The sequence below is a fragment of the Barbus barbus genome (assembly GCF_936440315.1).
Source record: "Barbus barbus genome assembly, chromosome: 32".
Taxonomy (NCBI): Eukaryota; Metazoa; Chordata; class Actinopteri; order Cypriniformes; family Cyprinidae; genus Barbus; species Barbus barbus.
The window spans coordinates 5662020-5675320 of record NC_136760.1 but is presented as its reverse complement, the minus strand read 5'-3'; the positions used below and the strand labels follow the sequence as shown (position 1 = coordinate 5675320).

The window sequence follows — 13301 nt, the reverse complement described above, 5'->3', positions numbered from 1 at the left end:
TTGAATGGAGAATGACAGAGAAAACAGTGAATGGTCATTCAATAAAAATGTTTGTTCTATAATTAATGCTAATCACTCCAATTTTCCTCTTCTTTCCTCTCAGCTCAGCCAAATCCACCCAAAATTCACGAGGGATGGTGGGCTTACAAAGAAGTTGTTCAGGGGAGCTTTGTTCCAGGTAATCATTTTACAACAGCTTTTTATCAGTGTTCACGAGTAGCATTCCCTATATGCTCATGTTAAGCACGTGTATTCCACATTAGTTCTAATTAGAGAACCGTTATTGCTTTGTGACGTAAAATCACATTTAGCCAATCATTTGGGTCATATTAAATATGTGTCATTAAATAAGCATTTTATTTTAAGGAATAGTTTGCCCCAAGTTCACCAGGTGTAGAGCCTAGTTTATACTATCAGCACGAGTGCGAAGGTGTATGCTGCAAAAATGACGTGAATATTGAGGAAACGATGGCGGACAGAAGATTTGGCTTTTTAATTAAGAATGCCAATAAATCCATCTTTTGTTTCAGTCTTAAAAAGTGAAAGGTATCTAGATGTAAGCAAAACAGACAATTATCTTTTCTTGTTAAACGTGATAACAAGATTGCGAATTTAAAAGTGAAAGCATCCGAAGCCCAGTTTATATCATGGCAAAAGAGGAACTCCCGTTCACAAAATTAAAATCACAAATAATACTACTGATGAAAAAATACACTCCTACACTTTGTTTTCTAGCAGAGGAATTGTTAAATAAAGTAATTATTTGTGTTTTGTTTGCGCACAAAAAGTATTCTTGTAGCTTCATAACATTATGGTTGAACCGCTGATGTCACATGGACTATTTTAACAATGTCCTTACTTCCTTTCTGGGCCTTGAATGTGGTAGTTGTGTTGCTGTCTATGCAGGGTCAGAAAGCTCTCAAATTTCATAAAAAGTATCTTAATTTGCGTTCCGAAGCTGAACTAAGCTCTTATGGGTATGGACTGATAAGAGTAATTAATGACAGGATTTATTATTTTTGGCATTTTGCTTTTACTATGATAGGACAGTGTAGAGTAGACGGGAAGCGAAGTGGGAGAGAGAGAGAGGGGTGGGATAAGGAAAGGTCCACAAGCTGGGATTTGAACTTGGAATGGCCAAAACACAACACCATTATATGCACTATATGCGCACTACCCACAAGGCTGTCGGCACCGACCATTTGATATTTTTAACTTCAAACTGTTACTTCTGACTAAAATATGAATCCTCTATCCATGCTTTCTCGATTGAAAAAGACATCTTGTATCAATCAGGAGCGAAATATGCATTGATCAAGCACCACTTATAGCATCCAAAACGGTTCTAAAGATCTTGGAAGTGAGAGGACAATAGGGGATGGATTTTCTTTTCACTGGAGGAAGTGTTATTATGGATTATGAAGAAGCTAATTTATCTACACATTGGATGGCCAAAGGGTTTGTCAATTTAAAGCTAATTTCATTTTTGGGTAAACATTCCTTTTAATTTCAAAAGTGTTACAAGTTTTGGAATCTGTGAATGTTTTTTTTTTTTTTTTTTTTTCATTTGTTCATTTACAGAAACCACAGGCATGAACCAAATCACTAGATAGATTCTGACATTGATTCATTAGTTCTTGTAGAGATTGTTGGAGATCGATTATTCCCTTTGTTTACCTGGAAGTAAAGCTGCATGGATACAACATGACATTAAAAATGAGTGTTTGATCACGCTGCTACTTGTTCTTACAGCATGATGCATGATTAGAACTCTTGAAACACAGAGGATGAGTTAACAGAAGAAATTGAAATTCCAAACAGGTTGAAATGCACAAAGGATTCCTCTGGCTTTGGTTGTATTTTACATATGTTCAGATTAAGGATTCTTCAGAAAGGTTTACAAACTCAAGAATCTGTCCAAGTAATTTCTGATGCTTGAGCATGTCAGATTGCATTGTAAATAGCTCTGCTAATGAAGATGTTCTGACTTGAGTTATAGGGATGTGAGGATGGTCTTTCTCCTGCTCTTCAGAGGGTTGTTGTTTCTTTCTATCTATTCTGTGTAATTGCACATAGTTTGATACTTTGAAGCAATCAATTTGTGCCATAGAGATTTGAATCAGATAAAATACTGATTTAAAAATCAATGAATGTTTTCCACATTTATTATTATTGTCACATTTCTACAAATTTCAAAGAAACTGGGTCTTATTTTACTAATTGTGCTCAAGTTGAATTATGTGCAGAGAAAACATTTTCCACTCGATGCAGGTGCATATGCATGATTTTGTTTCTGAAAATATTAAGATTATTATTTTTATTTTTTTTCAAATAGACCGTACAAAAGAACAGCATTTATGTGGAATAGAAATTATGTATTTATGAATTATGCATTTACATCCATACGCACAATTAGTGAATAAGAGCCATTATCTGCAGATGAAATTTATTTTTCACCAATTGCTCTTTCTGTCTGTGTCTCTCTCTCTCTCTCTCTCTCTCTCTCTCTCTCTCTCTCTCTCTCTCTCTCTAAACTATAAACCTCTTTGTGGAATAGTGGCGTGATGAGGATCTGTTAGGGTCAGCAAAGTGTCATTAACCTACATAACATGAGCGAGCCAGACGTCCAAGCTTATAGTTTATGGTACCTTATTTATGTTTATGGTTTTATGTGCTCTTTGATCCTTTTTTAGAGAATTACACTGTTCAACGTTATGAGGGAGGGTAAAAAGAAGAATTTTAAAAGAGAGAAAGCTGGAGAAAAGTTTTAAACCTTTGTCTCTGAGTCACATCCTGTGGAATATCACGCTGGGCTTAGATGCACACCATCTTGAGCTGCTGAGAGGGGTGTTGGATTGGCAATCTGGTTCCTGTTTGTTCACCAGAGGTGTGGGAAGGACTTCGTGTTAGAGAAGCGGCAGCTGTATTTTGATGATTGTTTAATACTCTGTTCCCGGAACACTAAAGTGCCTGTTATCTATTAGCCCCAGCATTCGTGTTTCTGAGAAGCTGTACAGTATGTTGCATCAGTGTGATCTGAGTGTGCCTGTGGGGCAGTGGAATGGATGGTACCCCTGACCGCTGGTGGCTGATGAGCTACAGCACGGTCAACTCTCACCAGTGTTCTAAGCATGGCTTTGATATTGCACACTGCAGCTGATTTTGTTGTAAAAGACAGAGAAAATAAGAAATTCTAGTGATTTAGTCATACAGCCATATCCAGTTCAGAGTAGAAGTGGGCGGCATCATGTTATAGGCTGTACTAGTATATCTATGGCACATTTAAAAAAAAAATGTTTTAGATTGTATTATTATTAGATGCAGTAGTAGTAGTAGCAGCAGAAGCATATTTTTGACAAAAATTGTTAATTATATTTGGCAAGGACTCGTTTAGCGTTTGGCAAGGCATTTAGAACGTTTCAAAAGATTTGTTTCAAATCAATGCTGTTCTTTTGATCTTTCTATTCATCAAAGAATACAGGAAAAAAAATGTAGCACAACATTTTTTCAACATTAGATAATAATGATAAATGTTACCTGAGCATCAAATCGGATCATGTGACTGTGCCACCAAATGAAAACATTTTTACAATATATTGTATATTTTATTTTATATATATAATATTTAGATAAAATAGTGCAAATGGTTTACTTTTGCAAAAAAATACCATTTTTTTTGTCAGTTATTGGCCTTGAAATATTCTTACTTGAAACAAGATCAATTTAGTTGTGAAGCAAAATTATATAAAATATTTAGTTTTCAGTGAATGTATCTTACGTACTGTACAAGTTTAAGTATAAACAAAAAAAATCAGAACATTGCGACATTTATATTTACATGGTGCGCCACGTAAAGAAGCTTTCACTGATTTATTGTTGACCTTTGACTTTTCACTGACAGTAAGCATGTAAAAGCGCTGTTTGTACAGTCATATATCACACATCTATCTATCTCTATATGTAATGTTGGAGAGTCACCAAAAGCTTTCATTTAAGCTGTGGTTAAGCTACACAAAATCAATGAAGGATGCTAATAGGCAGGTAGATCCTGCATGTCAAGCACTTACAAGCGGTTTACGGATTGACAGCCACTGGTCGAAAAGTAATTAAGGACAGAGAAAAATGGCCTTTGAAGCTCTAGTTGAGCTGGGTCTAAAACCGAGAATGTGTAGCTACTAGAAATACATTGAACTGCACTGAAAACTATTTAAATTTTGTTCACGTGCTTTGAAATTTATTAGACGACGTGACTTTTTTTTTATGCAGCAATAAGTTCCATGCGTAGTGTCATAAATGATTTTGTGCATCTCACAGTGCTTATGAACCCTCTCTTGCATCACATATCATGCACATGGCTTGTGTCAAATCTGCAATTGTCACAACTTTCAAGGCAGCCAAAACAAATTGCTAGAAAAATAGTGGGTGCAGATGGAGGAAGTCATGCTAAGCATCTTTCTATGTGAATTACTGAAGAATCTCTGTGTAACAGATGTAGGCAAGTAATCATCACATCATCAGCTAAATATACTGCTTGCTTTGTCTTGGTCTACTATTGGAATAGGCATTGTAGAATAGATTAATCATGTGACAAAAATATGTCTGTGAATAGGGTACAGTAGCATAAATAAGAAAATCTTTTTGTCATCCATACCAGCAGGTGTCACTGTAAATCCAAAACCAATCATGCTAACTGTTAGGGATGGGCGATATATCGCATGCGATATGCATGCGCGTCTCATCAGTAAAGCCGGTTCCTCGATTAGCACTAAATCTCCATCACCTGTTTTCAAATGGAGCGGCATTTAATACACGGAGCCGTAGTTCACTGTCAAGCTACGCAATTTGCGTTCATTGTCGAAGGCGATATATCTGCAATAATGAAAGCGATATTGCGTAGCTTGTCAGTGAACTACGGCTCCGTGTATTAAATGCCGCTCCATTTGAAAACAGGTGATGGAGATTTAGCGTTAATCAAGGAACCGGCTTTACTGACGAGATGCGCATGCAACCAGATGCGATATATCGCCCATCCCTACTAACTGTTTTGGAAGACAAAATAGAGTCCCCAAAACCATTCAAAACCACTTAAGAAATCTTAATACAGTACAAAACAGTTTAATGTGACTCTCATATAACCAAAATAAAAATGGAATGCTGGGTCATGGGCGGGGTGACGTCACGACCAGGAAGTATATAAGCACGTGCGGCGGAGCCGGAGTCAGCTTCCAGTCATGAAGCAAGCGCTGGCAGGGATGCCGGAAGTATGGCCACGAGACGCAGCTCTAGTTCCCTTCAGGGAACCATGGTTACATACGTAACCTGAGACGTTCCCTTCCAGGAACTTCGAGCTGCGTCCGAAGACGCTATGGGGAACGATATACCAACGCCGCCAGACTGACAAGTCCCTGCCTGGTGTCAGGACGAAAGAACGGAGGAGCGTGGAGAGGCTCGGATGTCAAGGTTATAGAACCTAGCAAATGTCAGGGGCGTGGACCACCCAGCAGCGTTGCAGATGTCCTGAACCGGGACACCTGCCAAGAAGGCCTTGGAGGCCGCCACACCTCGGGTCGAGTGTGCTCTGATTCCCAACAGCGGGGGAAGCTCAGAGACCTCGTACGCCAGATTGATGGCATCCACTATCCACCTACTAAGAGTGGGCTTCGTAGCAGGAAGACCCCACTTAGGCGGACCAAAGCACATGAGCAACTGGTCCGACTTCCTCCACAGGGCAGCTCTGTGGATGTACGTGCCCAGTGCTCGCACTGGACACATACAATTGTGCTTCTCCTGATCAGGCTCCCTGAAAGGAGGAGGACAGAAGGCCTGGAGTACGACCGGCTGTGGTACGACCGTCGGAACCTTAGGTACATACCCCACACGAGGGTAGAGGAATACTTTCACCATGCCGGGCGCAAAGTCGATAGAGGCCGTAGACAGGGCCTGAAGGTCACCCACTCTCCTCAGAGAAGTGATGGCCAGCAAGAAGACGGTCTTGATGGTGAGGAGTCTATCAGTTATCTCCTCGATGGGCTCAAAGGGTGCCTTGCACAGAGCCTCCAGGACCACAGCCAGGTCCCACGTGGGGATGTGGGAGCGTACCGGCGGCCTCAGCCTCAGCGCACCGCGGAGGAAATGTGTAACTAGGGGGTGTCTACCCACTGACTGGCCACCGATAAGGGTGTGGTATGATGAAATAGCTGCCACGTAGACCTTGATCGTGGAGTGGGTTAACCCTGCGGAGAAGCGGGCCTGCAGGAACTCCAGAACTGCGCGAATCGGGCAGTTGACTGGGTCGAGCTGGTGGTCCCCGCACCAAGAAGTGAAGAGCCTCCACTTCAAGGCGTACAGTTTCCTCGTGGAGGGAGCTCTGGATTGGAGGATGGTCTCGACAACCTCGGTTGACAGACCGGAAGCTATGAGTTGCGCCCCCTCAGGGGCCATACCCACAGTTTCCACATCTCCGGGCGGGGGTGCACAATGGCGCCCCTGGCCTGTGAGAGGAGATCCCTCCTGACAGGCCCTTCCCACGGAGTGCCGTCGAGGAGAGAAATCAGGTCCGAGAACCATACTCGGCCCGGCCAGAACGGCGCTACTAACAGTAGGCTGACCTCGTCCCGGCGCACTCTCGCCAGAACTCCCGGGAGCAGAGCAATCGGGTGGAAGGTGTACAGACGAAGCCTCGGCCAGGTCTGTACCATGGCATCCAGTCCCAGAGGCGCTGGAGGAGCTAGAGAGAACTAGAGGGGACATTGTGCCGACTCTCGAGTCGCAAACAGGTCCACCTGTGCCTGGCCAAAAACCTTCCAGATCTGCTTCACCACCTCGGGGGGATGCATCCATTCCCCGGGCCTCAGCCCCTGTCTCGACAGGATGTCTGCTCCCACATTGAGATACCCAGGAATGTGCACAGCTCTCAGTGATAGGAGCTTGCCCTGGGACCACACAAGGATCTGGTGTGCCAGCTTGTACAAGGGGCGCGACCGCAGACCTCCTTGGTGGTTGATGTAAGAGACCACTGCCGTGCTGTTGGTGCGGAGCAGCACGTGGTGATCTCTCAGGTCCGGGAGGAAGTGCTTGAGCGCACGGAACACAGCTAGGCTCTCTAGCTGGTTGATATGCCACGTCAAGTGTCGACCACTCCACAGACCGCGGGCAGGGTGGCCACTCATGACCGCACCCCAACCGGTGAGGGAGGCGTCCGTCACAAGCGAAACGCAGCGACCAGGAGCTCCCAGCACTGGGCCCTGGGACAAGAACCAAGGATCCCTCCACATGTCTAAGGCACGGACACAACGGCGTGACACTTTGACAGCGCGGAGCGAGTTTCCCCTCAGGGAGACCCCTTGGTCTTGAGCCACCACTCTCATGTACAGCAGGCCGTACGGAATCACGTTGGACGCAGCTGCCATAAGCCCAAGCAGCCTCTGAAACTGCTTGACAGTGAATGGATGGCCCTCTCGCACTCTCTCGACTGCCGTGAGGATCGACTCGATCCGAGCAGGGGACAACCGCGCCTGCATCGTGGTCGAATCCCACACCACGCCTAGATAAGTTGTTCTCTGAGCTGGAGAAAGCGCACTTTTCCTGGCGTTTAGTCTTAACCCCAAGTCTTTCATGTGGGCGAGAACGACATCTCGATGCCGAATCGCCAGCCGCTCTGAGCGAGGATCAACCAATCGTCGATATAATTGAGTATGCGGATGCCCTGCAGTCGCAACAGGACCAGTGCCGCATCCACACACTTGGTGAAAGTGCGGGGTGAGAGTGCTAGGCCGAAGGGAAGAACCCGATACTGGTACGCTTTGCCCCCGAAAGCGAACCTCAGGAACTTCCTGTGAGAAGGAAGGATGGAGACATGGAAATAGGTGTCTTTGAGGTCTATCGTGACAAACCAGTCCTCGGACCTGATTTGCGACACGACCTGTTTGACAGTGAGCATTTTGAACTTCAGCTTTCTGGCTGAGCGGTTCAACAGACACAAGTCCAGTATGGGCCTCAGCCCCCCATCCTTCTTTGGAACAATGAAGTACCGGCTGTAGAAGCCGGTGTGAACTTCGTGAAGAGGAACCAACTCGATGGCTTCCTTCCTCAGCAAAGTCTCGACTTCCTGTTCCAGTACCAGAGCCTGCTCGGGGCGGACCGCAGTCACAACAACCCCGTTGAGTGGCGGGGATGACCCGTCGAACTGAATGCGATATCCATTCGCTATGGTTTGCAGGACCCAAGGAGACACATTCGGCAGTTGCTGCCAGGCTGCCAAACGATCTACTAAGGGAATCAGTCTCTCGAAACTGACCTCTGGTGTCAGAGAAACGGCCAGACCGCTGCCTCGATGCGGCGCACCGGAAGGAGACGCATGATCTGGCGGCTGAGGCGAGTGCCTCAGGCCCGCTGAAATCACAGGCGGAAAAACCTGAGGGAAACACTCGCTGGGACCCGCTGCGCCCTGGAACAACGGCAGGGTTGGTAGACAGGTCTCCGGAGGGCACCGAGTGGAGCCGGTCACCATGTACCGCGGTGTAAGCCGCTCCACCCCAGTAGGGGTCGCCCCCCGTAGTCCTGGGGCTCGCCCGTCAGGACTTCTCCGCCGAGGACCTCTTGGCCGCCAAGACATCCCTCAGGTCTGTCTTCGACCGAGCAGCCCTCGATGCAGAGCGCCGCCGCTCTCGGCTCCGCCGTGGGGGAGCACGAGAGGCGACGCTCTGCTTCTGTGCAGCCCTGTGTGAGGAGAAGGTATGCGGAGGAGGCTGCTCCCGCCCAGCAGCCCCCAGAGTTAGAGAGCGGCGGGGGAGGAACCGCCGGAACGCCTCCACTTGCTTACAAGCCTCCTGAAACCTGTCGACGACAGCGCTGACTGCGTCGCCGAATAGGCCAGAAGGCTGAAGCGGGGCGTCCAGAAGTCAGACCCTGTCTTTTTCCTTAATGTCTGACAGGGTCAGCAATAAATGCCTCTCCGCCGCCACCATAGCTGCCATGGAGCGGCAGATAGCACGGGCCGACTACTTGGTGGCACGGAGGGCAAGATCAGCGGTCCTCCTGAGTTCAGAGATGTCATAAGCTGTAACATTCCCGCCCTCATCTAACTCCTTCAGCAGCTCAGCCTTGTACGCCTGCAACACCACCATAGTGTGCAGACACGCACCGGCCTGACCAGCTGCCGCATACCCCCTGCCCACTAGAGATGAGGTGGTGCGCAGAGGTCTAGTGGGCAGAGTAGGAGCCTTCAGAGACGATGCCGCCGAAGGGGACAGATAGCTCGCAAGCGTCTGTTCGATTCGGGGCATCGCCGTGTACCCGCGCACATCCAATTCCCACACATTACCGTAGTAATCGGTGTGGGGATGAATGGGCGGGACGAATAGGGTTTAACCCACGCTCTCGACACCTCGGTGTGGAGATCGGGGAAAAACGGAAGGCTCCTGCGACGAGGTGGCGGCCGCGAGCGTAGAAGGCGCTCGTCAAGAAGATTTCTCGAATGCGGCACAGGTATCTTCTCGAGGGGCCAGCTGATGTCGAGCTTGGCCACAGACCGAGTAACCACCTCTAAGAGCTCCTCATACTGGGGCGAGAGAGGCGGCGAAACCTCGTCAACCTCCTCGGAGGAAGAGAGACGAAGCACTGAGTCCTCATCTCGGAAGGAAGGAACCGCTTCCCCGAGAGACGGGACACCAGATCTGGCGGATACGGGAGGAGATAGGGACATGCCCGTCTCACTCTCGCCAGCCAGATCAGCCTGTGAGCCCCACGAGTGCAGCCGCCGCTCTGCCTCGGCAAAAGCGGGACCAGCGCCGCGTGGGGTGCTCACCAAAGGCTCCCTCCTCAAAGAGAGCCCTTCTGGAGCGGAGTGTGCGCAGCGAGAGCCGCTCACAATGCAGGCAATCGGCTCCCTCGAGAGCCGCTGCCGCATGCTCCGCACCCAGGCAGACCACGCACAGATCGTGTGTGTCCCCACTCGTAATGAAACGCGGGCAGGGACTAACATACGCTCTGAAACGCTATCCAAAATCGCCCCGTCTTGGTCTTGGCTTTAGGCATGTCACTATTCTAAGGACAAACAACACTAAATAAGACTCACAAAACAGAAAGGACTGACAACACACAGAGCGCTTGCTGAATGACAAAAAGCTGACGCCGGCTCCGCCGCACGTGCTTCTATACTTCCTGGTCGTGACGTCACCCCGCCCGTGACGCCTCGCCCAGTGATGGGGACTCGAGTTTGAGACTCGGACTCGAGTGCGACTTAAGTCGCACACACAGTGACTTCAGACTCGACTCGGACTCGAGCTGCGGGACTCGTGAACAATGTTTATTTTTAGGAAACAACTGATGAGCTCGCTGTTATTCCCCTCCCTCCGTTACCTATAACCTGCCCATGTAACACGTGACGTACTATGTATCTGATGCGCCACACTTTTTTATTTTTTTTATTTTAGGCGCGGCCGCCATACATTAGAGGACAACGAACAAACATGTCGACTGCTGTGCCATTCATCGTTAGCTTTGGATTTAAGGATAGATTATACAGTTGGTACATTAGTAAAACCATTACGCCTATGGAGAGTCCCGTAAACCACATATCCAAGTGTGTGTGTGTGTGTGTGTGTGTTTGTGTGTGTGCTTGAGTGCTTGCGTGTGAGAGAGTGTGTGTGACCAGTGTGGTCATTGAAAATGTGTTCAGATATATATTCTTCACAGAAAATTAGCCAAGGCCAATGAGTCTGAGTTTGAAAAAATAATTAATCGTATAATTTTTCTCTTGATAAAAAATGAAAACGGACCACCATACAAGGGTTAATTGCCAAACTTGTGGTGGTCGATTAACGTAATCATTTACGTGCCGCTGGCTTCCATCACGTTAATTAACGTTGTCTGCAAACAGGTTACAGGATTATTGTTGATCATGTAACATTAAACTGGTTTGAGAGTTTGGGATGTGTTGACTTACAGTAGTTTATAAACTATGATTGGTTGCATTTTCATTGCCATTTAAGTGAAATTATTGAACAAATATACAAGCTTGATAAAAATGATCATTCTAAAGAATATTTTAGATGGCTTTTGCATCTGAACTCTTCATATATTTCACATCGTTTGGTTTGTTGCAATAGTGTTTTGCATTTAGCTACAATGTGATGTTTGACCATATTAAATCTTTCTTAATTTTTGGTCTGTACTGTACTGTGTGTTCATGCTACAAGGCAAAATACAGATAATATTAACTTAAAAGTAAAGCAAGCTTGGTGTTTTTGTCATGTTGCAATAGCCTGTTTACACTGATTATATACCAAAATCAAAGCTGATACTGTATGCTAATAGATAAAGGAGTCATAATAACATTTTACATGCTTTGAATTCCTTATAGCTATGCAGTGTTGGATGGGTCGCTGTACGTGATGCAACACTTATTATAACCAGAGACTTAATATAATAAAGAGACTTGAGACTTGACTTGGACTCTAGCTCAGAGACTTGAGACTTGACTTGGACTCTAGCTCAGAGACTTGAGACTTGACTTGGACTCTAGCTCAAAGACTTGAGACTTGACTTGGACTCTCGCTCAGAGACTTGTGAGCATCTCTGGCCTCGCCCTTCCATTGGACTGATTGCACAGGATATTCAGAGCGTGGTAACGCTGATGGCGTTCCCCATAGCGTCTTCGGACGCAGCTCGAAGTTCCTGGAAGGGAAATGTAGTTCCCTCAACATAAGAAGACAAATTCATATCGCTAGCCACGGCATGATGTCGTTACTTCAACTAAATTTGACCAACATTTGAATTTGAAAAAGTTAAGAATATTATGGTGACCAGGAGGAGACATATTTTGGTCAAAAAAATTTGACGTCTGTGTTCTGTTAACATCTCCTCATCTTGGTCTTCACGACTTCATGATCCAAGATAACCATTCACCCGGTCATCAAACAGTACACAGTATAGTAATTAAAGAAAACACACAAGCATATTCCTTGCCTTTTGTTTGCGAGTGAACTGTAGAGAAAACGCATTATGCTGCCGCCTTAATCTCTGGGTGCAAGAGACCCGACAACAAAATCCTCACCACAGCTGAATGGTAATTCATCTCATTGACAGTCATCCCCGCTTTTTCCTGAAGGCACGAAGGAATGCTAAGTTTAGGCAGCAAAACACACCCAGAGCAGCTAATTTTCTCCATGGTGGTGAAATGCATCACACAGCAGTTCCTCTCAGAATGGGTGACAGCTGTAGGTATTACGAGACTGGCTGATGGATGGGTTGCAGGGAGGAAGACTATCATAACCTGCTCTTTATTTACAACCATTTGACTGACAGGGACGAGTACGAGCACAATAGGGTCTGGAGGAGAGCATGGGGATGGTTCGGGACATGAGCGAGACTGTTTTGGACATCTTGGGAGCAAAACTGTAGTCACTCCTTTCTGTCACTCAAGCTTGAATGCTCTGTTATCACCCATCAGTCAGAACACCGGTGGGAAGCCAAAGGGCTCCTGGTGTGGCTAGAAACCTGAAAGCTTTAAATTACATTTATATTGTAGGTTGTTTGAAATATCTGACACCCTCATTTAAGAGAAGTACGTACATTTAAGAGGTTGAAGTCTCTCTGAGAAGTCTTGCATATTATTTTAAAATGCTGCCATTTCATATTTTTACCTGTGCGGTTCAAACAACACTCGTTTAGAGATGCCATTAAAGGAGCTAATGTTATGGCTTCTATAAAGATTTTTTTGTACATCCCTTATGAATTATTTGGTAAAAAGGCTGGGTTCTTAATGAAAGTGAACAAAGATGTTTCAGTCTTGGATGGTAGACGAGATCTGTTCACAATGTGATTGTTTTACATGGGAAAGTGATGCAATTTGCATTTATTCATCAGTTTATTGCCGTCTAAACAAAAAATGTTGGAAATGGAAATGTTGGTGTTTTCCCCCCACTACGTAGGAGAAAATTCCCAATTGCTTACTGTTTTTTGAAAAACACTAAGGTTGTGTGGTAACTTAAAAGGATAGTTGAAAAAAAAAAAAATTTGCTTGTTATTTGCAAAAGTTAATAGGGTCCAGTGTTGTTTTGTCATTGTAAGGACAAAAACAGTCCTTTTAAAACATCTTACTTTTGTTTTATGTTCCACAGAAGAAAGTCTTGGGTTTTGAATGACATAAGGGTGAGCTTATTTTGTTTACTGTGTTGAGAGGTGCTGAAATCGCGTTTGGTCTCGTACTGTATCGCGCATCTTGTCAGTGTGTGCACTTGCTTGGCCATTTTTAGTTGATAAACAGGAAAGTGGGTTCAGCTTAATTGAAATGGTGATTT

General features: G+C 45.6%; 1 protein-coding gene across 2 annotated transcripts in view; it reads left to right on the top strand.

Moving 5' to 3' along the window:
* LOC306852647 (carbonic anhydrase-related protein 10-like) overlaps window positions 1-13301 on the top strand; it is a 196152-nt gene that overhangs the window by 24412 nt on the left and 158439 nt on the right. For both annotated transcript variants that reach the window (XM_079389647.1, XM_079389648.1), the window contains exon 3: window positions 104-178. In XM_079389647.1, coding sequence (XP_079245773.1) covers window positions 104-178 — 75 coding nt within the window. The remainder of the gene's footprint in view (window positions 1-103; window positions 179-13301) is intronic.